This window comes from Heterodontus francisci, chromosome 47, assembly GCF_036365525.1.
Source record: "Heterodontus francisci isolate sHetFra1 chromosome 47, sHetFra1.hap1, whole genome shotgun sequence".
NCBI classification, from domain to species: Eukaryota; Metazoa; Chordata; class Chondrichthyes; order Heterodontiformes; family Heterodontidae; genus Heterodontus; species Heterodontus francisci.
The window spans coordinates 6,520,033-6,546,883 of record NC_090417.1 but is presented as its reverse complement, the minus strand read 5'-3'; the positions used below and the strand labels follow the sequence as shown (position 1 = coordinate 6,546,883).

General features: G+C 42.1%; 1 protein-coding gene across 1 annotated transcript in view; it reads right to left on the bottom strand.

Annotated features, from left to right (window-relative positions):
* zmat4a (zinc finger, matrin-type 4a) overlaps positions 1-19,160 on the bottom strand; it is a 184,476-nt gene extending 165,316 nt beyond the window's left edge. Inside the window, exons 1-2 of the mRNA XM_068023252.1 lie at positions 19,074-19,160; positions 1,699-1,803 (exon numbers count right to left, since the gene is read on the bottom strand). Coding sequence (XP_067879353.1) covers positions 1,699-1,803; positions 19,074-19,160 — 192 coding nt within the window. The remainder of the gene's footprint in view (positions 1-1,698; positions 1,804-19,073) is intronic.
* Between the last annotated feature and the right edge of the window lie 7,691 nt (positions 19,161-26,851).

Sequence of the window (26,851 nt, the reverse complement as noted above, 5' to 3'; positions counted from 1 at the left end):
ATTGTACAACAAATACTTTGAGATTTAGAACTTTTTCCGCACATTAACTATTCACTTTTTCCTAAACAAAATATAGAACATCTGTATCAGTCCATAAGATAAATCACTGTTTGTCAGATAATTATCTGGTATAATGCTGTTACTGCTGTAGGAGTTGCATGAAGTCTGTGAAGAGCCACAACATTGCACAGACCTTGTTAAATTACTCACTGTCCACTAAAATCAATGTAAATGCAACAGAGTCGCTGAATAATTTCATGGGGTCTCCCTGACCACACACACACCCCAGACATTCCTTGGGAAAATCGCAAACCCAGTTTGGTGCAGTTTAGAGTGAAATGATGATTGGTGGGTTTTGCAGACAACTGTTGACAACCAACTTTCTGAGGTCAGCTTGTTCACACAGCTTCAGGTGAAGATTTGGGCAGCTACAAAGAGCACATTGGCAATGGGGTCAGAAATTAGCTTGTAAGTGTTATTTAAAAGAGAGGGGGATAATTAATGAGATCCAAATACGGAGAGAAAAATAGACAAAGTCTTTGGAGAGTTGCATTAAAAGGCTTTGCCAAGAATGAAGTGGCAGGGGACTAGAAAGTGGCAGACAAAAATGAAGTGAAAGGATACCCAAAGTGCAAGCATCTTTGCAGGGATGCAATGCAGTACCTGACCCGTTGATTGCTGCTGATGTAGAGGTGGTGCTGGATGAGATGATTGATGTTGCCACCCCATAGCACAATTCCCATGTGTGAGCATTGCCACTGAAAGCATGGAATTGTGTGATTGAGATGCTTCGGAGGAACCAATATCCATCAACCATTCACATCCAAATGGGTTTATGCTCCCTGCTTCCATTGCCAAGAGCAGCCTCTGCATGTACTAGTTGATTACCAAAGTGAGGTTTGGCCGCTTCTGTCTACAGATCTGAGGGCAGGAATCCTGCTCGGTAGGTACAGAACACCTCCTGTGTAGCCTGACCTGCTGGCTACAACCTCTTCCCTTTCCAAACACGTCAGATAGGGGAATTCCTATTGGGAAACCCACAGATGCCAGGAGTAGCTCTGACAACAACACCAAAATTGGCAGAAGGCTTGTGAATCTAACTGCCAGCAGAAAAGAACAAAGAGTGGTCAAAAGGTGACAGATTCAGTTGATTTGTATGTGCCCTTCAAATTTAAATTTAATTGCATTTAAAGACATGCAAGCATATGTGACTGGTCCAAAAACAATGAGACTTACCAAAATCACTGAGACTTTCAAGTGGCTGGGTGTCAAGGGATGCCAGTTGAGCAGCTCATGTCTGTTTAGTTGCCAGCAACAGCTGACTAAGGGAGGGGCGGGGAGGAGAGGGTTGGTTATGGCATGGTCTGAACCACAGGGCCTCTGGAGCAGTGAGTTACAGGAAATTTCAAGAAAATAGAATGAGAATTGTCATATGTGCACATTGCTAGTTGCAAATCAGTCAGTGCGAGAGTGAGCTCAACTTCCCTGACAACCTCTGCATTGAAAGATCTCAAGCAAATTTTTATAATATTCGAAGCTTTGGAGGTACCACGTGTCATGTAGGGAACAAAGAAATGATGCTTCTGGGCTTTAGCAGAAATAATGAATTCTGACAGAACTCATTTTTTTCAACTTTTATAAAGCTTGCTAGCTGTTGAAATTAAATGTATATTTTCAAGTAAACAGCTGAAATCTTACCTCATAATGTGCCACTCTCTGGGACTCTGAGATCAGCTGGGCACTGCATACCTTACAGTAGGTGTCAGTAAATAAATTCTGGTCAACAGCTCCGGCAGACTTCATCTAATGGAGCAAAATAAATGAGACAAACCACATTAGACGCAGACAAATGGAAAGGATCGAAGGGAGCTGTAACTTCTCTATCAGCATCTTACACTAGGTCGTCGGTTCAACTATAGTCAGTGCTCCTGTGAGTTAGCCCTTCTTTTTATTCCTCCAATGTTTCAAATACACCACTCTACACATCCTTCTTTCTCACTGCATCCAAATGCTATTGAAATCAGGACTTCTTACACTATCTATTCAAAGAAAGTAATTTTCACTCTAAACAAGTGTAAACTGGTGATATCAGATCATCATCTGAAATACATCTATCCAAATTTTCATTTGAAATTAAAAATGAGAAAGATGTATAAAGGACAACTGATCTGATATCATCCAAAAACAAAATTACCCCCAACGCATTATTCTTAAACAATGGGACACCTTTGCTCCTTCAGCTTTGTCCTCTTACGGTCTTCCGGCTTTTAAACTCACCATTCCTTCATCTCTACTTTGATTTTCCTTCTGCTCTTTCTCAAACTTGGTGGTGCCCTGTCTTATAGCCCCTTAATTAGGTTTATTTTGATTTTTTTTCTAAAGTCAGTACATTGATAAGTTATCTGCAGTTTTCACTTGGAACTGTGTCAGCAGTGGCTCAGTCATCGCACTTTTGCCCCTGAGCCAGAAGCTGGTGGATTTAAGTCCCACTACAGAAACTTAAGAACATAAGAAATAGGAGCAGGTGTAGACGATATGGCCCTCAAGCCTGCTATGCCACTCAATATTGATAATTTCTGATTTTAACGCCACTTTCCTGTCCACTCCCCATATCCCTTGATTCCCTGAGAGACTTGAGCACGTAATCTGAGTTGACAATTCAGTGCAGCACCGAGGGAGTTAAGTTCTGTCTTCAGGATGAGATGTTAAACCATGTCCCCATCTGACCTCTCAGGTGGAAGAAAAGGATCCCATGGCCCTCAGCCTCACTAAAACAAGTTATCTGGCCATTATCACATTGCTGTTTGTGGGATCTTGCTCTGTTCAAGTTGGCTGCTGTGTTTCCTACATTACAACAGTGACTGCACTTCAAAAGTAATTCATTGGCCCAAGCGCTTTGAGATATCTGAGGTGCTATATAAACGTAAGAGTTTCCTTTCTATTTTTCTAATGACAAACAAAAAGGGTTTCTTAGAGAAACTAGATAGCTGTTTCAAGGTCCCAGAGACGATGGGTCGAATAGCCTCCTTCTGTACTGGACTATTTTATGATTCTATAGCATGCCCTTCAGAGATTGGATAATTTTTTTGTAACAAATCATATGGAACATTTAGAAAATGTTCTTTCAGTCAAAAATTATTTTGATATAAAACTGTATTTATGTAGAATAACAGATATACTTTTCCAATGCTTTTACATTTTGACAAACGTGTTTCCCGTTAAAACCTATGTACAGGGGTCATAATGACATTACTTTAAAATCTAGCGTGATTTTTACGAAATGATAATAAATGGAATTCACCAAATATTACTTTTAATGAAAATGTTGAGCTAAACTGGTCCAAACCTTTCTCTTCACTTTCATATAAAAAAATTAATCTGTTCAGTGCTAATACTTAAATTTAAATTTCCATGATTTATTTGCATAACATGCTATGAATTTGCTGCATTCTATGCAACTTTAAAAATTCAAAAGAAACACAACAATCATTTACAGCTCCTTCAATACAATAAACAACATGCACCCATTTTGGCCATGGGCTTTACGGCCTTTTCTTTTCTTGTCTTCCATTGCATGAGGGATTTCTACCATTTACTGACATGCTGGCAAGGTGTGTTGTCAGTAGAGGTTTCTGTTGGGGTTTCCTCACCCATAGTCTCTGGTCATGACGATGCCCTTCCCCTAAGACACAGGTAGGATGGGCAAGAACAGCAAGTGATAGAGATAAATGGAAAAGGCATGAAGAGGGTGACATCCTACAGTGGATGAAAGCCTAAATGAATGAATGAATGCAGTAAACCTCCCAACTTCAAAGAGCCAGAAGGAGCACTGAGCTGGATGGGAAAGTTGAAAAAAGGCATGGCCGAAGAGGAGCCTATAAGGAGGTCTTTGAAGGTTGGAAGAGAGGTGCCATGATGGAGGAGGTTAGGAAGAGCTTTCAATGGTCGAGTTCAGATGGCAGATGGTGGCCGGTGAGGGGGCTTTGTGGGGGGTGGGGTGCAGTCGGTGCAGAGGGGCAATGGGGTTCAAGATGCAACTAGTACCGGAGTAAAAGAAAGTGAACACAGATCTGTGGCTGGAAGGGGTTCTGAAGATAGGATGAGGAAAGGCCATGAGGAGATGTAATGAGGATTTTCACTTTGATGTGCTCAGGGGACTGGGAGCTGATGAAGCTCAGAGATGACCTAATTGATATGGGAGCAGGACTTAATGCAGGATGAAATGTGGGTAGTTGGGACTTTGGACAAATTGAAGCCTATCTAGGCTGCAGCACAGGAAGCAAGAATATTGGCATGTCCAACCTGGAGGTGACAAAAGCAAAGTACTGCGGATGCTGGAAATCTGAAACAAAAACAAGAAATGCTGGATTCACTCAGCAGGTCTGGCAGCATCTGTGGAAAGAGAAGCAGAGTTAACGTTTCGGGTCAGTGACCCTTCTTCGGAAGAAGGGTCACTGACCCGAAACGTTAACTCTGCTTCTCTTTCCACAGATGCTGCCAGACCTGCTGAGTGAATCCAGCATTTCTTGTTTTTGTTGCTGGAGGTGACAAATATGTGAATGAAGTTTTCAGTGAGAGTGAGGTCAGTTTTTGGTAATTTTGAAGAGATGGAAATTGGTGATCTTGGTGAAGGATTGAAGTTTGAAGCCTCAGCTCAAGGTCTAATAGGATTGTCAGGTTGTGCATCATTTCTTTCAGCTTTAGCATGGGTAATTAGTGGGTACATGAGCAGTTTCTGTTGGGAAGCAACTGCTGATGTTAACTTGGTAGCACATCTGACTTCTGAAATAATAGAATTTTACAGCCATTTGGCTCTTCATACTTGCTCTTTGAAAGAGATATATACTGATCTCTTTCACCCATATTCCACTTGATTTCCTTTTGGAATTTTGGCCCTAGATATGTTGTAAAAAGAGGTTTAAGTCTCATTTTAATTTCTCTGCTCATCCAAAGAATTGCAACGGTTACTTGGACCACCTTTACTTCTTGTAGGAATATGCCCAATTTATATCCTAATCATCTCCTGTTTGAAAGTTTCCCATCACTTGATGCAGGATAAGAAGTCCAATGTCATCATGATCATGGAGTTGAGCGCATGGTGGCAGAGAGGTACAGCTGGGGTTGGTAGCATCCGCATGGAAGTTGATCACGTGCCTACATGTCGTGTCGCCAAGGGCATCATGCAGACAAGTTGAATTGAGTACACATTCAACTCATAATGCAGGGATCTGAAGAAACTAATGAGCTGTCAGATCAACCTAAAACACTAAGAATTGCCAAAAACCATGCAGAATTAAACTGAGCTGCTTTACACTTACGTACATACAGGTGAAATTTCATTTTCAGGTCACTGCAATTCACAAGGTTCCATTTTTCATAGTGAACAGTACAATACATTTAATTTGATTTCAGATGTTACAGAATAATTTAGTTTTGTTTCATAATACTGACTTTGCTGCAGTAAGTTAAGAGCTGTGTTGTCCATTTTAACTTTTTTAAGAATGCTGCAATGGAAGCCACACCCTCTGAATCCAAGACTGAAAGAAATTCACATGCTACACAATGCACCTGCTGTACTTTCCTTTAATTACACGTTCAATTAAAGAATTACGAATCAAGTTTTTTTCTTTCATACATTTTCTCTCCCATCACCATTTTGCTGGCTCAAGCTGTGATATGCTTTTACAGGCACTATCTGCCATCTGCTGACTACTTATACTGGCTGTTCTTCAGGTGTGAGTCCAGCCATTAGGGACAAGATTTTCCTTCCGGGGGCAGGAAACAGACGTCAGGACTGTTTCCAGGTGCCGATCCTGCACCTGGGAAAGGAGTCACAGCCCCTGAATTTCACAGGGAGGACTGTTAATTGTCTGGAGGGTGGCTGCACGTTCAATTTGTGGCTACAGGGAGCAGGAATGGAGGCAGGTCTGAATAACAGCAGGCCCGATTTAAACAGACCACGGTAGCCTTCGCTGAACCATTTGCTGTGGTACTGCTAGTGATGGCGCAGGAGAGGCAGAAGGCTGAAACCTGGGGCAGGGCTGCCCCTCGCTTTGTTGATGTCAACCTGAGGTCTTCCTCAAGGCAGTGAGGGAGAGGAGAGAGATTCTCTTTCTGGAGGGTAAGAGGAGAAGGCCGCCCTCCCTGGCAAGCCTGGATCGAGGTCACCGAGACTGTCAGTCGACGGAGTGTGGTCCGCAAGAACTGAGTCCGGTGCAGGAAGAGATTCAATGACCTTATTCATTCAGGACAGGCCTCAGGTTATTCAACCTCCAGCAGACACTCCATCTGGGGAGCCTGATGGTGCATGATGCTTCTGAATATGGCAGGAATGTGTCCAGGGATCTGACTCAGTAAGGCTCAGAGCTATAGTGTTGCTGAGGACCTGCCAGCACTGATACCTGCAGCCTCTTATGTATCCTTGGAGGAGAAACGGGCATATAATGCCCACGAGAGGGCTCAGATAGGAGGAGAGGCTCCCTACCTGCTTGTAATCACCACAATGGAAGAGGGAGCCATGGTGATCACCAGGGTCGCTGACGAAGAGGAAATCAGGGAAGGCGAGATGGGCATCCTGGTGGAGATATATAAACTGGAATGCATGCATTAAGGGGATACATTACACTCCTGCCCAACCGACAGCATGCTGAAAACTGAGCTGCATTGGGAAGCCTCAGCATTGCAGAGGCTTCTACTCTCCAAGGCTAGTTCTCATGATCTTGTCTTGTGTCTCCCACAGGTGCTGACATCGACGCACAAAGACCGATTCCTACACCATTACCGGGCCAAGCGCTCAGATGAAGCACCGTTACACCTTACAAGCACACACACCATCAGTGCAGATACAGTCACGTTGATGCGATTTGATAGGGAGCCCTTGCATGCGATTCGATAGGGTGGCACTGGGTGAGGAGTACGCCATGAGTGTGCAGGAGGAGATGGCAATGGCAGAGGCAGCTGTGGGCAGCCCCCCTCAGAGGATAGAGGACAGCCCTGCTCTGCCAGGCACAGATGCAGGGCCTTGGGAGTCACAGGAAAGGAAGCGCTACTTAGACCAGCAGATATGCATCCACATGTCGGAGTTCCCTGAGGCAGTGCGCGGTCATGGGCTGAGAATCGAGGGGTGATAGGCAAGGTTCTGTGAACGGTGACAGTGAAATCTCTGGGCAGATGTGCATTCTTCATAGCTGGTAAGAGTTAAGCTGTCCCAGGCTGTGTCTTCAACGGAAGTGTTCTTGTGGGCAGTTTGAAGTATGTTCCATACCATTCTGTTCATCATGGGTTAGAGGGGCTCAGCTGAAACTGAACGAGCCTGGATCAGATGATCCTTGACGTTGGTAACATCCTGACAAGAACCCCGAGCCCTGGCCACCTCCCTGTGCAGCTGGGGCTCCTCCGTGCTCTGCATCTTCCTCCTCCTCTTCCACATCCTGCTGCTCCTCTTGCTGCGATGAGCTGTGTTGTTCCAGGGTCTCAACCTCTTCAATGTTCATACCTCTTTGGAAAGCCATGTTATGCAGTGCACAGCAGACCACCATAATACACGAGACCTTTGCAGCAGTCGACTGAAGGGCACCACCCAACTGGTCAGGCACTGGAACTACATCTTCAGAAGCCCGATGCCCGCTCGATGATGGTCCTGGTGAGAAGATAGCTTAGATTGTAGAACTTCTGTGTCTCAGTCTCAGGTTCTCGTGGAGGACTGAGCAGCCATGTCTCTTCAAGTCATATCCCTTGTCCCTTAGAATTCATACAGGGAGTTTGGGGGATGGAATGAAGAGCTGTGGCAACCTGGACTGGCAGAGGATGAAGGAATCATGGCAGCTGCCAGGAAAGCAAGCTCATACATGGAGGAGACTCTTGTGGTCACAGACCAGCTGAACGCTGATGAATCTCATTGGACAGTCACTCAGTGGCTTGATAGCCACATGGATGCAATCGATGACACCCTGCAACTGGGGGAATCCAGCAATGGAGGCGAAACCCACTGCCCTTTGTGCCTCCGAGGCCCCATCGAGCTGGAATTGAATGCACTGTCTAGCGTTTGCAAAAAGGGTGTCAGTGACCTGTAGGATGCAGTGGTGTGCAGCCACAAAAGTCCACTGCTGATTCTTGGAAGAAGTTCGAGACCACAATGACTTTGACAGCTACTGGCAGGAGATGACTAGCAGTGCTATGAGGTGTGAGATCTTCTGCCCAACAGGACCTAAAAACTCAGCCCCTGGTGTTTCAGGGGTTTCAGCCATAGCTAACTTTGATGTTCTTTTCATCCATCTACAAGTGGACTTCCAGCAAGAGTTACAAGTAACTAATCAGGAGCACAAGTCTGCTACTATACAAATTTGTAGTATGCTATATGGACTGAAATCCGATAACTCAGCAGCTTAAAGCTGGACGTTCCCATCTGTGGTACTCATATGTGTTTTGCTGTGGCTCAGTGTGTAGTATTCTCATCTCCAAATCAGAAGATTGTGGGTTCAAGTCCCATTCCAGAACTTGAGCATGAAAATCTAGGCTGATGCTTCAATGCAGTACTGAGCGAGTGTTGCTTTGATGGAGGTACCTTCTTTTGGATAAGACATTAAACCGAGGCCCCGTCTGCCCTCCATAGTGAATGTAAAAGGTACCTTGGCACTATCTCTTTGTCAATATTTATCCCTCAATCAACATCATAAGAACAGATTATATGGTTATTATTTGATTGCTGTTTGTCGGACCTGACTGTGTGCAAATTGGTTGCTGTGTTTCCTACATTACAACAGTCACTATCTTTCAAAAGTACTTAATTGGCTGTAAAATGCTTTGAAATGTCCTGAGGTAGTGAAAGATGCGCTATAAATGCTTTTCTCTGTACATAGTGGATGGACTTATGTCACTGCTACATCAATGAGGAAAATTAATTATTTTCGAAAAAGGAAGCCGAAGGTCGCTGAATCAGAAGAAACAGTATTCTCTTGTAGTTAAGCGACTGCCATCGCAATATTCCCCAAGAGACCTGTTGAGTTGAAATTTCCTTGGCATCAATTTGTTTTCAGTTTAATGGCCTCCTTGCATGCTAGCTGGGTTTTCACTTTGTTTAAAGCTTACTGATTAATACCACACTTTGGAGGACCTTGCTGTCTGCAAATTGACCAACAGATGGCTGTATTTTAAATGTTAATGAATTGGCTGTGAACACAGCCTAAGGATGAAATAAGGTGCTATTTAAATACATGTGCTTTCGACCTGATCTCACAAAGCTGTCAACTTGCGTCAGTTCGTAGCACTTACATCAGAGTCAGAAAGTTGTGTCTTCAATTCCCGCTCTAGGATTTGAGCATATAATCCAGATTTGGCACTCCAGTGTAGTGCTTGAGCAGTACATTATCAGAGATGATGAATTACCGCCTATCTTCCTGTTCCAGTGATTCAGTTGGATGTTAAAAATTCCATGGCACTATTTCCAGATGATTCGATGGAGAGTGACCATATTATTTTAGATGCCATGCAGTTCAGGCTGAAGGTCAGCTCCACAAAGGGCGAAGAAAAGCTTTTTCTGAACTGTTGCAGTATCACTATTGGTATGACCTTAAATCTTTCAAGCTAGCAGTATTATTGTTGCGGTATATACTTTGAATTTTCAAGCTTCCTAATTATTAGCCTTATTCTAATTGATTTCAATATGCACTACAGGCCAGTCAGTTTAACCTCGGTGATGGGAAAGCTTTTAGAAATGATAATTAACAGGATAAAATTAACAGTCACTTGGACAAATGTGGATTATTTAAGGAAAACCAGCATAGATTTGTTCAGAGCAAATTGTATTTAACTAACTTGCTTGAGTTTTTTGATGAGGTAACAGAGAGGGTTGATGTGGTGTACATGGACTTCCAAAAGGAATTTGATAAAGCGCCACATAACAATCTTGTCAGAAAAGTTAGAGCCTGTGGAATAAAAAGGACTGTAGCAGCATGGATACAAAATTGGCTGAGTGACAGGAAACAGAGAGTAGTTATGAATAGTTGTTTTTTGGACTGGAGGAAGGTATACAATGGGGATCACCAGCGGTCGGTGTTAGGACTCCTGCTTTTCTTGATATATATTAATGATCTAGAGTTGCGTGTGCAGGGCATTATTTCAAAATTTGTGGATGATATAAAACTTGCAAGTATTGAGGAGGGTAGCAATAAATTTCTAGAGGACATAGGCTGGTGGAATGGCAGATGAAATTTTAAAGCAGAAAAGTGTGAAGTGATTCATTTTGGTAGAAAGAGAGAGGAGAGGCAATATAAAATAAAGGGTAGAATTCTAAAGTGAGTGCAGGAGCAGAGGGATGTGGGATATATGTGCAGAAATCATTGAAGATTGCAGGGCAGGTTGAGGATGCGGTTAATAAAGCATTTGGGATCCTGGGCTTTATAGACAGGGGCATAGAATACAAGAACGAGGAAGAAATGATAAACCTGTGTAAAGCACTGGTTCGGCCTCAACTGGAGTATTGTATCTAGTTCTGGGCACCAGACTTTAGGAAGGATGTTAATGCATTAGAAAAGATGAAAAAATTCATGAGAAAGGTTCCAGGGATGAGGAACTTCAGTTACATGAATAGGTTGTAGAACTTGGGGTTGTTCTTCGTGAAGGAGAAGATTAAGAGGAGATTTGATAGGAGTGTTCAAAATCATGAGGGGTCTGGACAGAGTAGATAGGAAGAAACTATTCCCATTGGCAGAAGGATCCTGAACCAGATGACACTGATTCAAGGTGATTGGCAGAAAAATCAACGGCAACTTGAGGAAAAACCTTTTTTACATTGCGAATGGTTAGGATCTGGAATGTACTGCCTGAGTGTGTGGAGGAGGCAGATTCAATCAAGACCTTCAAAAGAGAACAGGATAATTATCTGAAGAGAAACATTTTCAGGGCTATGAGGAAAAGGCAGGGGAGTGGAACGAGGTTAGCTGCACTTGCAGAGAGCCAGCATAGACACGATGGGCTTAATAGGCATCTTTCTGTGCCGTAACCGTTCTATGTATCAGTGCAAAATAAAACCAAAATAAAAGCTTGCCTGGATGTATGTAACCCCAGCAACACTCAAGAAGCTTGACACCATCCAGGACAAAGCAGCCTGTCAGAAAAGGTAGAGCTTACCACCTTAAATATTCACTCCCTCCACCATCAGTACACATTGCGAACCATCTACAAGATGCACTGTAGCAACTTGTCAAGGCTTCTTCAACAGCACCTTTCGAACTCACAACCTCTACCACCTAGAAGGTCAAGGACAGTAGGTGCATGGGAAGAGCGGCACCTGCAAGTTTCCCCCCAAGTCAAACACCACCTGATTTGGAACTATATCGCCATTCCTTTACTGTCGCTGGATCAAAATCCTGGACCTCCCTGCCTAACAGCACTGCAGGAGTACCTTCACCACACAGACTGCAGCAGTTCAAGAAGGCAGTTCACCACCACCTTCTGAAGGGGAAAGGGATGAGCAATATATGCTGGCTTTGCCAGTAATACCCACATCCCATAAATGAACAATTCAAAGAAAAAGTGGCATTAATGCCTCCGAGACAGAAGATATTGCTCAGCGTTCTGTGCCATACAGATTCAGAGGATCCCAGGATTCATCCCTATTGTCATGCAGACCCCCACCTGCCAAGAATGAGGCATATTAATTTTGTCATATGAACTTTGATTTTAAACTGTTGCTGGAATGAAGAAAAGACTTGTTTAAAAAAATTACCAGACACTGGGCTGAAAGGACATTTGCATACTAAGAGACGCTGCTTGTGGAGACAAAGGACTATTCCATGCTCCAATTAACCCAAAAGGATTTTGATCACCAGACGTTGAAGGTATAAGGAAGGTATATTCCAAAGACTGCTCAGGTGATACAAACCACAAAGCCAGAACTGGTTAAACCAGCTGGTCACATGACTAACTGGCTGGTCTAGGTTTTTTTGAACTTGTCACAGGACGGTTTGAATTCAGAAGGCTGTTTGAACTGGAATCTGTAACAAGGAAGCCTCTCTCTCTCTCTTTCTCTGGTTTACTCCCCAAGCCACCAGACCCACGGAAGACATGTGAACCTCTAGAGAGAAAAGACTCCGACATCGAAACAAGTTGAAGCGTGACCTGGGCCCCAACGAACAGCGGGATTTACCGGCAATTAAACACTCCACATTGAACTTAAAGGACAGTGAATACCTAACAGATATGTGTTTATGACGTATGCATGCTAGCGTAATCGCGTTGCATATTCGTAGTCATTAACCTGATTAGAGTTTAAGATTAACAAAATTTTACCTTTACTTGTTTCAAAAAAAAATTAAACCCTGTTATGGTTAAACCAGGCAAAGGCTGAGAGGGAACCCCTAGACCCCACTCTGGTCGTAACATCTAGTATTCAGCTAGCTTATCCCAGCAGTGTGCTACAGTTGCCCTTCATCTCTAATGCAGTAGAAATTGGCCATGGTTCTCACTCCTGATGACTGCCCATTATATTTACTGGACAGCGCATGTGTGTGGATAGCATGTGTGAACAGAACTGGGCTCAGCTGTGATCCCTCTACGGTCAAATAGCCAGTTGAGTCAATGTCTTGGGCAGCACCTGAAACGCGATGCTTTAGTGAGTTATTACAGAACTACTGGAGTCCATGGAACAACCCCAGCAAGAGTCAATCCATTAGGAAAAGGGAGAAAATAAATATATATGAGAAACTTCAAATGGAGCATTTCCACTGCAGGCACATGGTCCCTTTTCAATGCAGTCAATTAAAACTTTTGGCTTCTGGCCCTGTCCTATAGTACAAATGCAATCACCAAAAATTAGATTTCATAAAATCATAGATACAGCACAGAAGGAGGCCATATGGCCCTTTGAGCCTGCTCCACCATTCAATAACATCATGGCTTATCTTCTATCTCAACTCCACCTTCTCCACGTAACTGAAGTGTTTTATACTTAATACCATTCTCGTAAATCTCCTCTGCTCTGACTCTCTAAGGTCTTGACATTCTTCCTAAAGTGTGGTGCTCACAATGGCCACAGTACTCCAGGTGAGGCCTAAATAGTGTTTTATCAAAGTTTAGCATAGCTTCCTTGCTTTTATAATCTATGCCTCTATTTATAAAACCATAGATTTTGTATGCTTTTTTGAACAGCCTTCTCAACTTGCCCTGCCAAATTCAAAGATGTGTTCATACACCCTCAGGTCTCTATATTCCTGTACTCCCTTTAAAATTTTTACCATTTAGCTTTTATTGCCTCTCCTCATTCTTCCTACCAAGATGAATCACTTCACACTACTCTGCATTAAATTTCAACTGCCATGCATCTGCCAATTTCACCATTCTCTACCCTCTTAGAGTCTGTTACTATCCCCCTCACTGATAAAATTTCTGAAGTTCTGCAAACTTTTAAATGATTCCCTGAATACCCACGTCCAGATTATTAATACATATCAAAATCATCATGTCCCCTCGGGGCAACCACTGCACATTTCCCTCCAGTTCAAAAAACCAACCATTTCAATTTGTTGGCACTGGTTTATTAATTTCAGAACACTTTGATTTGACAAAGATGGACTTTTAGGTGATCATCTTGCAAGGTTTTTATCTGAAGATTAGTTTACCTGATCGCTTGCAAGGTAAATACTCCATCTGGTTTGGCACTCAGTCAGAGAGGCTGAAAGGTTCCTGGTTCAATATCCAGTCTATATGGAGCTAGCTGATCTCTGCTGGGGTGACAGCTAGGGTGCCACAAATGGCTTCAGTGCCAGCGATAGTCAGTGTTAAAAACCAGTTCCTGATTGCTATCTCCTGACTCTGACTGGAAAGTGTTCATGAGCGGATGGCAGGTGAGGACAATCTGCCTCCGGTGAGATGTTTGAAGGTGCTGTCTATCGGACGAGATGTTAAACTGAGGCCCCATCTGCTCTCTCAGGTGGACGTAAAAGATCCAATGGCACTATTTTGAAGAAGAGCAGGGGAGTTATTCCTGGTGACCTGGTGAATATTTATCCCTCAATCAACATCATAAAAGCAGATCAACTGGTGACTATCACATTGCTGTTTATGGGCGCTTGCTGTGTGCATTCTGGTTGCCATGTTTCCTATTTAAAAAAGTGATTACATTTCCAAAGTACATCATTGGCTATAAGGTGCTTTGGGTCATCCTGAGGTTGTGAAAGGTGCTATATAAATACAAATCTTTCTTTTTCATTTCTCCCATGTTGATATAGCCACCTGAGGATCATTACTTAAGTCAAAGATGAAGCACAATTTGGATGAGGAACTTTATTCCAGCACCCTTCCAACCTAGCAAGAGTCTGCACATTCCAGAGGAAACTGGAGGTGCTGGGTGGTAGGGGAGGCAGGGAAAGTCACCCTTGATTGATCGAATTTGAATGCACAGTATGCATCAGAAAGCATTTTGTTTTCTTTCCTCAAGATGTTTGTACCTGTCTGAAATCAACTAAAAATTTCCTTTGTTGCTGTGCACAGAGATTTCACACAGCAATTTCCAAGACAAATACTAGGCTAAATTTTGAATTTTTAAGGACTGCTATTTTTCTGTTTGACAGAATGGTCCCCTCTCAACATTACTTGATCTGTAAAAGCGTTACACAAATGAATAGCTTTGTTGTGGATATGATGGACACAGAGTATTAGCTATTTAGGATATGCCAAGAGCTCAACCAATTCAGATTTATTCTTTTTTTTGAACACCTTGGGGCACCACTACCTTCAGACCTTTGCCTTGAAAGCTTTCTGATGTACTGTACGCATATGCTTGATATAGTGAGAGAGAAGGAGGAAACTCTTTCTGTAGCCTGCATACCAGAGTGATCACACAACCTGATCCAGGATTGATAAAGCTGCTTTATGGAACCATAGAATCATACAGCACAGATGGAGGCCATTTACACATTTTGCCATCTCTTTGAAAGAGCTCTCCAATTAGTCCCACTCCGCTGTTCTCTCCCCCTAGACCTGCTAAATTTTCCCCTTCAACTATATGGACAATTCCACTTTGAAAGTTACTGTTGAATCTGCATTCCAGATCATTAAAATTCCTTGTGTTTAAAAAAATGATCCTTTTTTGTCAATTATCTGAAATCTGTGTTGTCTGGTTACCGATCTTCCTGCCAGTGGAAACTGTCTCCTTATTGACTCTAACAAAACGCTACATATTTTGAACAGCTCAATTAAATTCCTTTTTTTAAAACACAGCCTCATTGTGAATGGTGTACGTCAGTTATCACATCTCATTCTTTTTCTGGTCTTATAATTTGATGACTGTGTTGGAAGGTAAGGCACCTTATGAGCTATTTACAAGATCCTGGCCTGGATTTTCCTCAGGGAATTCATTCATTTTTGGGTGGTCCAGGTGTGGTGAAACAGAGGGATTATTATGCTGGAATTCAGGAGAAACCCTGAAAGGAGGAAAAGGACCTCATTTTGGTCACCTCTTTCTCATTTCCTCTCCAGTTGCTGGCAGGTCTCCCGAAGGCCTCATTCAAAGCCATCTACCATTCAATTTTTTGCTTTTAAGGCCTTTCAATTCTTTTAACAATGGACCTGGTATTTCAGGTGCTGCAGAAGTACAGCATTTTCCACCCTGGCACTGATGGACTCCCTCTTCAGAGCAGAGAGACCACTGGGAATCATGTAGATATATTGACGCTGAACCAGGAAAATCAATCAGGGTCATGAAAGAGTCTGCACCTCGTAGGCGTCCCATCTCCCATCTGCCACCTCCAGTGAAAGGAGGGAAATACAGGCCAGCACATCAATGATTGTCTACACTGACACAAATTTCAGCCCTCCCCTACTGAAAAGGCTGTCCATTCCTGCAGTATAGTTCCATTGTCTGGTTCTTTGCCTGAATGTCTACTCTGAGATTCAAATGCTATACGCTATCCATTAACACAAACTTTGGTCTTTGAAAAACTGGTAGAATCTCAATATTAAAATCCTTTTCAAGCTTTCGTCACCTCAAAATTTGCTTTCTTCAATGCCCTCTTCATCTGTCTCCCAAGCTGTACAATCTCCAAGTTTCAACTTGTCCAACATTCTACTGCCAATATCCTGTTACCTATAAACCTTGTTTCTGTTGACCCTTGTTGACTTCCTGTCTCCCATGCACCATCTTCAAAATAAATGTCATTGCTCATAAATCATCCCCCATGGCCTTGCATCATCCTACCTCCACAGTCTCCTCCAGCCCTAAGTCTGAAGCTGTGCCCAGCCTGCCACATCAACCTTTCCATGTGTTCCTCATCCCCAACATTCCTCACTTGTTGGTAGAAATTTCAGCAATCTCGGTCTTAGCTTCTGGAAGTGTGACTCCACAATTGTGTTGCCACAACTGAAGAGTTCACATCAAAGTTCAATCCTGTCCTCAGCCCATGTCCACACGTATTCTTTGCAATAGGAAGGAAACTTAGTAGCCAGGAACACCTTGCTAGCCTTGGGGTAATTGTTTCAACTCAATTGCTGGCCTGGACGAGGTGAGCTGACTCACCATACAACAGAAAAAAAACGGAAGATCTTCCAGTCTTTGTGGCCTCGTGCTCTACTAAGTTGTGCCTTCACATTGTGAAATAATAGTAGTGTATGAATGCTTAATGAGTACAGAATGGGTTAATATTTCCCTGAAAGTAGCAAAGAAAGGAAGGTCATGTGAATGTATTAAGTATTTCATACACAGCGATCCCATGACCTAATTTCAAGGCCACAGAGAAAGTGTGCACTAAATATAGTAATATTGTACAGAGCTATCTTGCCAAACAGATGAACACAATAGTATGGCAGTAGAGTTTCATAGAGAAGTTGCAAAAACCAAATCTACTTTAAAATGTCCGCCAAACTTGACAATACTATTGTAATTGAAATTCATTGTTTTTTCTGTATCTATTAGCTTATATGACGATATATATTACAGCTATTTCCAGCCTGATGTACTGTGGCAGGCCCAACAGCTCAGCACATTTGTGCTCAGGCTACAGATGTTCCTAGAAATTGGTGATTGAGATTCATGAGGAAAAATAGATGGCAAGTCAATCCACTTAACTTTCAGGACCCACAAATTGTCAGAATTGTATTGGAAAAAGTTCGAAAACAAGTTTCAATACTGCATTAATTGTTGGAAATGGTGCGTGCTGTAGCTTGAGAAATCAACTTAAAAATCGGTCAAAATAATACAGCAGAAGCTTGTTAATGCTTAGAAAGGAGCGAAAGAGGGATCTCAAAGGTTTGGCAGTTTTTGAGATCCTAGATAAGAGCGAGTTTGAACAGCGTTTGAGTGATATTTATTTCAACATAGTGAGGACATAACGGAATACGTTTGTTTTGGGGAAATAACAACTGTTCATCTCCCCAGAAGATAAAACAAGTTGATGTTCTCCATTCTAGTTATTTTTGATGAACAGTGATGATGTGGGAATAAAATTTCCCCTCTTGATTATTTTATCAAAAGTGGTCACAATATGAAACAGGAAATCCTGTTTCGTACTCCTGCTTTTTAACAAAAGGAGATTCCCTCCCACTGTATCTACGCAGGTCCACCGATTTTAATTCCCTCTCTCCCCCATTTTTTCAGTAATTTTTCTTACTCTGTTGAGGATACACGCTTTGTATCATTCCCAATGCATCAGCCAAGTGACAAGCTCTGAGGCTTCTGCCAATGCTGCTTCCGAATTTAAATGCAAAGGGGTAACTTACAGTATCTGCTCTGCGTTTTCTTTGGGACTTAATGCTTTACCTGCACCAAGCACCTCCACCTGATAACCAAACAAAATCGAAAGCAGGTTTGAACTGCCATACTGCTCCGCAGCTTAACACATCAGTACAACGTGACTTCTACTGCAAAGCAAATCCACAAAAGTCTTCAGAAACACAAATTCCTCACACCCCAGGTTCACAAGCCTGATACTTTCCAATACTATCAGATTAGAAAGAAATATTGGACTCCCTGTTTCTCCACGAATAGCAAATCTACTCTTCAAACTGAGACACTGCCAGGGGCTCTCATAAATATTTCTGGTTCATTCTGAAGAGAGGTCATTTGTATTCGGCCAATTCAAAGCAGCTGTTAAATATTAACTTACATTTATCACACTTGCTTCATACAGTAATAAAATTATCAGCATGTTCTTTCAGTGCGCAATATCAAGTGATATATTTTATTCTGTTCATGACCTGTGTAGTTTCAAAAATATTTATGACCGATTGCTAGATTCTCATTACTCAACCTTTTATCTCTATTTATTTGTTCTTTTTTCTCTGCCGAGGCAATCACTCATGTTTCCTATAATTGACAAAATTCTTTTGAACAGCAAGTTTTTTTGTGTGTTTAAAAACAGGTCATAAATGTTAAATGCATGGCAGCATATGGCATGGCTAGCTAGTGCTGATTGACTGCTTCTGTAATAACTTAATGCCCTGGCAGCTCTCCCTCGTGTCACTTTACAGAATCTGAATAGTCATTTTGTTTGAAATCACAAGCCATGCTACTGTTTTGGAAATTTGGGTATTGACACTGGAGACGTATAACCTTTCATTCTTCGATGCAACAGCAAGTCTGGTCTGGATTTGACACTGTGAGCTCCTGTTTGTCAGGTGAAATCGAAGCACAAATCCTACAGTGGTAAATTTGTGCCATTCAAAATTCTACCAAAAATATGTCGCAGTGACTTGTTAGTCAAGGATAGAAATTAAGGATATTTTAGCAAAGGTGAGCACTTCATTCTATGATCCATATGTTTTGTGGACGAGAGGGCTTCATATATTGTGCTTTTCTGCCACGCTTAAATCCATGGTGACAATCTGCATGTATGAAAACAGGACACAATGAGCAAAACAACACACATCAGTAACATGGGCATTGGAGTGCAACCCACTGCTGGCTCATTGCACCCTCTAAAATGCAGAAAAAAACTTCAGCAAAAAAGGGTAACTTTTGTTGGGAAAAAAAGTGTGGCAAGTTTTAGCATCCCAAACCCTTTTGGTTGCAAGAATTGTACGAGAAATACAAGAAAGTTACAATGCATGATATTTTTAACAGGGAAAATCCCATTGTACAATACCTGCAATTCCAAGCTCGCCTCTCGGTAATATCCAGAAGGCACCACACAGAGATTATGCTGTAGTTTGACGGAGACACTATAAGCCATTCGAAGTGAACATTCAAAAGTAAGAAGACGGGAGGGAATAAAATCATCACCGTATTTTTTTTTCTCTCTCTCTGTAACTGTAACATTTGATGCTCAGTGGCTGCACTGGATGCAATGGAAACTCCCGCCTTGGCCCCACCCCCCTGTCTCCTCCCGCTGCCCCATTGGTTCCTATCCCCACAACCCTGCCATCGCATTGGATTAGACCGCTGTCAGTCATTCCTGCCTGGCTCCCTCGCAACCAGGCTGCTCAGCTGGAGCTCGATCCTGCTTGTCTCCAAGAAGATGAAGGGAGACCTTGATTCTCTCCAATGTTGACTAATGTTTACTTTACATGTAATTAGATTACCATTCGTTCATCATATTAATGTATTTCTTTAAAGAAAGATGAGGGATTCATTTTTTATTTTGTACTCAATCCAGAAAAAAAAAGGGAAATATTTGCAGTCTTCTCAAATTTAGGAGTTTTGCAGCATCACCTGAATTGTAGTTTTCAGAGTATGTCCTTTGCACTGCTGTCTGCAGGTCCCTTTAAAAACATCACCCCCACCCACCCTAGAGAGGTGGTACTCCACCTCGCTTCCAAATTGAAGTTCTACTGCAGATTGCATCTATTTGCGTTTTTTTTTTAATGAACATTATTTTGAGCCTTAAAACGTTATTTTGGCCGTAGCTTTCAAACACATTAGGAGTTATTTTGGACCTTGCATTCCAAACATTATTGGTAAGACCTATGAGGGGAAGCCTCAACGGAAATGAAAGAAATAGGACATCACAGTTAAAAAAATAGAATTGACCTACAAATCAGCCCAATCTAATATTCTAGGACTTTAAAGAAAGCCAAAATATTTTCAATACAGAAAGTGCTGGAAATACTCAGCAGGTCAGGCAGCATCTGTGGAGAGAGAAGCAGATTTCACTGTCAGGTCTGTGACCTTTCATCAGAACTGATTGAACGGGTTCTGATAAAAGGTCACAGACCTGAAGCGTTAACTCTGCTTCTCTCTCCACTGATGCTGCCTGACTTGCTGAGTATTTCCAGCACTTTCTGTTTTTATTTCAGATTTCCAGCATCTGCAGTATTTTGCTTTTAATATACCAAAATATTTTCAGTTGAACAACAAGTTTCTTTTGGTGCTGCTCACATTAAATCAGATGTTGAGCTAGTTTCTAAAGCCAGGCACATCATAACTTGGAAAACGTGATGGCAGACAGAATTTAACTGGGAGTGGGTTTCAGGGCACCCATCTGGCCTGCCCTTTGCAGTTTAAGGCCAGTCTGTTTTCACTCTTGGGCCTTATTTGCTGGCAGGCTGCCCTCCGGCATGCCTAAACCTCCCCCCCCCCTCCCCCGTAAACCTCCAAAAGGGCTAATGGGCAACTGGCAGACATCCGGCTGTTCAAGATCGCAGGCCCCAGAGGCTGCCTGCTGGCACCCAGGTAAATCCAGAGGGAGAGGGTCATCAGGCCTATTTTGCAGGTGCAGAAGAGGCCCACACCTCACTTGTATGATCCAGAGGAACACTCCTGCCCTTCATCGGCCTGAAAATGAACGTTTTTGACTTAACCTAGAGTACCTCGTCTTCTTTCTTATGACAGGCGCCCAAGTCAGTGGGTCGTTAAAATTCTGGCGGGTCAACATTATTTCATAGGACCTGATTTGCATGCATTAAATGAGCTTCCCATCTAAGTCAGCTTATGATAACTTAAACAACGAGCACAGTTAAATCTTTGCACAAGACATTATGACGATATTCACATCCCGCTCACAGTGAATGGGGCAGGCAAAAATTCCCCCTCAATGGAAACACTGCTAAAATAGCATGTCTTTCAAGTTAACTCAACACAGGGTGAGTTAATTCCAAGGTTAACTACTGTTGTGACCAGAGAGCAGACCCCTGGCTTTGCAATATGGAAGCCCATTAAGATCCTGCAGACATTGTGGCTCTGGTATTTTCTGCATATTGCCTTTGTATTGCTAGCTCTGCTGAGTTAGCTTACATCGCTAAGAACAATAGTTATGGCCCTTAGATTTATTTCAGCATTCTAGCAAGAGAGGTGAAAATAAGCTAGGGTTTCTAGCCCTGACTACCTCCCATTACTGGAGTGAATGAAGTTAAATCTGGTTTTGGCTGTGGAGTAAACTGCCTGGTTGAAATACTGGAAAACTGTGAGTTCTTATAAAACCATCACTCCAGCCAGAAAGAAAGAATGTCTTGCATTTATATAGTGCCTTTCATGGCCTCAGGATGACCCAAAGCACTTTACAACCAACCACTTTTGAAGTGTAAGTGCTGTTAGAATGTAGGGAAGCACCTTTAGGGAACATAAAATGTAGTGATGATAAGAAAAATAAATAAACTTGAGAACCAGAAAAAAAAACTGAAAGGGCTTCAAATTCGCATCAAGTTTGTAGGAAATGAAAAGGTTAAAATTTTAAATGGGTCTTCTCATAAGAGACATTGGGCTGGATTTTCAGCACCCGCCGGGGGCCAGGATGTGAGGCCACCTGAAGCTAAAAATAGCCCCGGCTGCTGGCATTCCAGTATCCCTGGCTCCATTCTGCCTCTGGGACATTTTTTCAGAGGCAGGATGAGGGTTGGGGGGCATGGTAGGGCTACTTGCCCACATGGCTCATTAAGGACCTATTGGGGTCAATTACAGGTGACCGACTGGGATTTTCCAATTGGCCTCCAGGGACACGCAGGTGGTGGGGGCCAGTATAGGTGCCTGGAGGTGGCCTCCTGGCGGCAGGCTGGGGGAACAGCACTCCAGGCAGGCCAAAAGGCCCTTCATGTCTGCATAGTTGCAGAAGCAGCCACAGGCTGCGCTGTAGAGGGGTCTCCCCCTCCACCCACCCCCCTCCCCCCCCACCCCCCGACTGGCTGCAAAACACATTTTTAAATTTAAGTTTAAGAAGTTGGAGAGTGGGCGCCTCCATCTTGAAGTGCTCTCTCCCTTACTTACCCTCTACTGCAGCCTGCTCTTCCTTTCAAGAGCCCACCCACCATCCTTAATTGGACAGTGAATCCATCTCCATGTCAATTAAGGGGCGCCATTCATTGAAAATCACCCAGGGAGCTGGTTTGAGACTCTGTTTTCCGCCCCTGGAGGCAAAATCCTGCTGATTATCCTGTCTTCTCTCTTTCAAGCACTGACTGAATTCCTCGCCAGCTTTATCTGTTTTCACTTGCATATACTTTGTTTATATATAAATACTGATGTATATGTTCAAGAACTGTTGATGTTTATCCTGTGTTGTGTCTTTGCAGCTGGGATAGTGAAGTGAATTAACACTATCCGAGTTCAGCATTGCTGGCAGCTCAGTCTGCGAAAATAGATGTTCCTTGTCCATATCAGGGTGTTCAATTCAATAAGACCAGAAGGGCAGCATTAAGGGAGAAAGGAAAGCTGAAAGAGAAATGGCATGGTGAAAGAGAACAAAGGTTAGATCTGAAAAAAATGGGAAGCAGGAGCGAGTGTTGAAAGAAAGTAAGTGTCTCTAGGGAGGAAGCTAATCTGAAATAGTTTCCTTGTTGGCCTAACTTCAAAACTATAACTTCCCCTCCCTCCACAGCCAGTGTCATGCTGTGATTGCCCCAACAGTCATTGTACAATATGAAATCAGTTTAAGCTAGAACATATAAATGTACAGAATTGGAAGAAAAAAAACCACTGCAGCCTTTCGGCATCTGGGAAGTATCATGTCTCGCCACACCTCTCATATCCCTTGATCAAAATGATCAACAGGTACTTGTCCAACTCTGTCTTGAATTTCCTGGTAAAATCAGGCCTCCCAGGCAGCCATTCCAAACCTTCATTATTCTCTGTGTAAAGTTGTGAAACTGTCTTGCCTCCCCTAAGCTTGCAGACATGACCTCTTACCCTCTTACAGTTGACTATTTTAGACATGTTGATGTTTGCCTTGTCCATACACGTTTTGGGTATGATCATCCTCTACTTCAGCAACATCTCATCAGAACTGAAGTCCTGACAAGCAGTTTAACTGCTTCTGGCTGCACCCTCTCCACAGCCTGGATTTCTTTCTCATAATATGATAATTAGAATTGTGTACAGTATGTTGCATGGTGCTCAATAAGCAGCCTGTACAAACTCAGCACCACTTTGAGATTTGTATTCTAATCCTTTGGTTGCACAACCCAGGATCCCATTTGCTCTCTTTACTGCTGTTAGACATGTGCTGATGGCTTCAGCAATCTATCTGCCAGCACCCACTAATCCCCTCTCTTGTTTAGTGGCCTGTAGAATAACACCATTTAGCTTGCACTGCTGTATACAGGATGCTGAATAAAATCAGTAATTCTGACATGATACTACATTCCTTTAGATGATAAGTTAATATTTTATTACCCTTTTTGAGGAATCATTATAAATCGATAAATGCTTATCTTAAGACAGGAATTCTTCCTCAAATACTTTGAACAACAATTACTAATTTTTTGGGAGGGCTGTTATAGTATTTTGTAAGCAGTAGCAGATAGATTATTGATTCCTGATCGGACAGTTGGCTGAGGGAGAGACTATTAATGCATGGTTGAAGCCAGCATTGCTATAACAAGCTTAACTGTCACAGGTCAATAGATACATCGCCAGCTAACCTCCTTGTCACAATGAATCATTCCAGCAAAAAGAATATCGAGCTGAGTTAATCACGCAGGTGCACCTCTTGCTTCAATCAGCATTTGGCGTAGTTTTTGCAGCAAAAAACATCATATTTGTAAAAATAATGCTCGTTTGTCATTTGAAAACCACTCCTACAAAGGTCTCTCAGCAGAGTGCAGATTCAAATTGGGACAGGATTGATGAAAAGAAAAATAACTCCTGAGGTTTTACATGCACTGGAAACTAAGCATTTTTTAAAAAATGAATCTTAACAAGATTTCACAAGTTCTGGAGCATATAGCATGCAAGACACAAACAATTGTCTGTTCTAATTCAATTTCAGGAATCTGACATTTCTAAAAGGCATTTATTCTGTCCTCTTGAGGTTTCTGATGATGATCATCAGAACACCTCTATGAAATTGCAGCATTGTAAATCCCTTATGCTGGTAGTATTGAGCTGAGACTGGATGCTCTATTTTGTTTGAAATTTGTAAGTTCTTTCTCTCCCATACCCCAAAAAACGTATTTAAGATTAAGTCCAAAATATCATCATTACACATGCAATTCTTAAAATAATTATGCCTCGCTCATGTTAATGAAAATCAGATGATAAAGTATTTGCTTCCCTCTACTTTGTTGATCCAAACCTGCGCCACCCGTCTCAGAAAAAGTCTCAAAATACTTCAGTAAATTTGCTGCAGCTGGTGTTGAATTCAGAGATTGACACAGGCTTTCTGGCCAACAACAGTGACTTTAGTTCTGTGAATCAAGAGAGGGTTGTAGTAATGACATGGTAATTGCATTGAAATTAAATCTGGGGTTGTTGAACGGTCTGCTCTACAGCTGATAGTGGTAATTTGTTTTGGAAAAACAGTGCCATTACCAGTTGAAAAAAAACACTGACTGCTGGTCGAAAAGAGTACAAAGCGTGAAATGAAATAATTGTACTAATACACAGAAAATATTATATCACAAAGTAATTGCAGAATGTGTAAAAAGGGCAAGATTCTACCTGTCACGAATTTCCATCAGGTGGGTGTCCCCAAGCTTCTGTACAAATACTGAACTTCATAAACCTGCTGCATTCAGGAAGCTTTGGCCCTTCATGTTCCTCTGTCATTTGTCCTGAAACTTAAATTTGACAGGAAACCTCAAAGGGAAATGACTGATGACTTTCCTCAAAAGGACTGAAAGTTAAGATACAGCGAAAATCGTGCCAGAGTGAACTACATGAAGAGACATCCGATAAGGTTTTACTACCTCACAGGTGCATTGTAGTTCCAGCCCAGCCACAAGTTCCATGTGTACAGAAATATTCTGTTGGGGTGGAAGGAGGGGATGGTGGAGAGAACAGGAAGCAGAGGGGCAGGGGCACACATCTGCTTTCTTGCATGGAGAGCTCCTTTTGTCTTAACAGTCGCGTAGCCCTCCCTGAATAGTAACTGCTCTGAAAAAAAGCTTACAGTTGGGTGAGAAATAAACCTCTCAGTACAGTCGCAGTTGTCAGTAAGCTCTGCAATCAATTAATCCCAATTGAGAACTGCAGTAGAATTTCAGGATTAATCTATAACAATATATAAGGAGATCACAAAGCTTTGGTATATTCCAAGGTCCATAGGAATTAAGCTTGATTTTTTTTTAATCAATTTCTCAGCTTCCATGTTAAAATGCAAGTTGTTGGAATCTAAAATTATGTGATTTACACAAGTCAGTCACATGACTTAAGCAAATTGAAGCTTTTGGGACATACTTCAATATCACCATAGCAATTGAGTTCCTTCCATATTTGTCTTGGTTATCAAAAAGAAAATAATCAAGGACAACAGTTTTGTACGGGCAAAACCAGGTTATGGTATGAGGGTAATGTTGAGTCACTGTTTCAGTTTGGAAATCTTAGGAGGTGGTATATACCTAAAGTTGTTTGTTTTTGTAGGGGGTTGAGGAATGGTGGTGGAAGACAGCATAAAATAGCACAAGAAATACATTTTCAGCTTGTCTTTTCCACACTTTCCCTTCTCTATTTTCTGCAACCTCCTGGTTTGTGTGGGTCGGTCCCATGTCTTTTCAACCTCCACTATTTTGCATATAATTCTGTCCTTTTCATGACTATGGAGAGCCTGACTGATCACCTTCCACATCATCTATCAGTTTTCTATTAAAGCAGCTGGCAGGCTCATTCAATCTATTCACTCCCTCTCTGTGACAGGCATATCCGTTGATTCTCTGCAACACCCTTTTCCTCCAGCCTTACTAAAATATGAGTTTATTTTTCAGTCTTCGGTTCTGGTGACGGCTGCAAATCTGAAATGTCAATCTTACTACAGATGCTGTCTGACTTGCTGCGTACTTCTGGTATTTTCTGTTTTTATTTCTCACCATGATAATCTTACAAAAGCCTTTCCATTGCAAGTAACAGAGCAATCATTATAATCTTTGCTGTGTGACTTCCTTTGAAGACAGGATAATTGCTTTCACCTTACAATGCTTGGTGAAAACTGTAAAAAATTTCATTTGAATGCCATTACCCATATAACCAATGTTATTGCTTCCAGCTCACAAGTAGCAGTAGTTCACCCCTTATTGGCTGGACAGGACAATGTCAATTACTGATTCTGGGTCCAATTAAATATACACTCCATCCCTCTGCAATTTATTAAAGTGCTTGCAACAAAGATAGTGAATAGGTTTGGGAGGGAACTGTCTGCCCTTACTCTTCTGTTCAATATTTTGTTCTGTCTTTCACACAGACTGAAAGCAATAGGATGATTTGTTTTGGACTGTTTAATTGAAAGGCAACAAATATTAAGTGAAAATAAAAAGTAGTTATTCTTCATTTTATATTTACAATTTGCTTTTTTTTTATCAAGTTGCTGTACAGTTTAGGAAGAAGAAAGTCTTGTGTTGATATAGTGCCTTTCAGCCAATTAAATTCTTTTGACGCGTTGTCACTGTTGTAATGTAGGAAACGTGGCAGCCAATTTGCACACAACAAGCTCCCACAAACAGCAATATGATAACGACCAGATAATCTGTTTTTGAAGGATAAATATTAACCAAGAAACCAGTC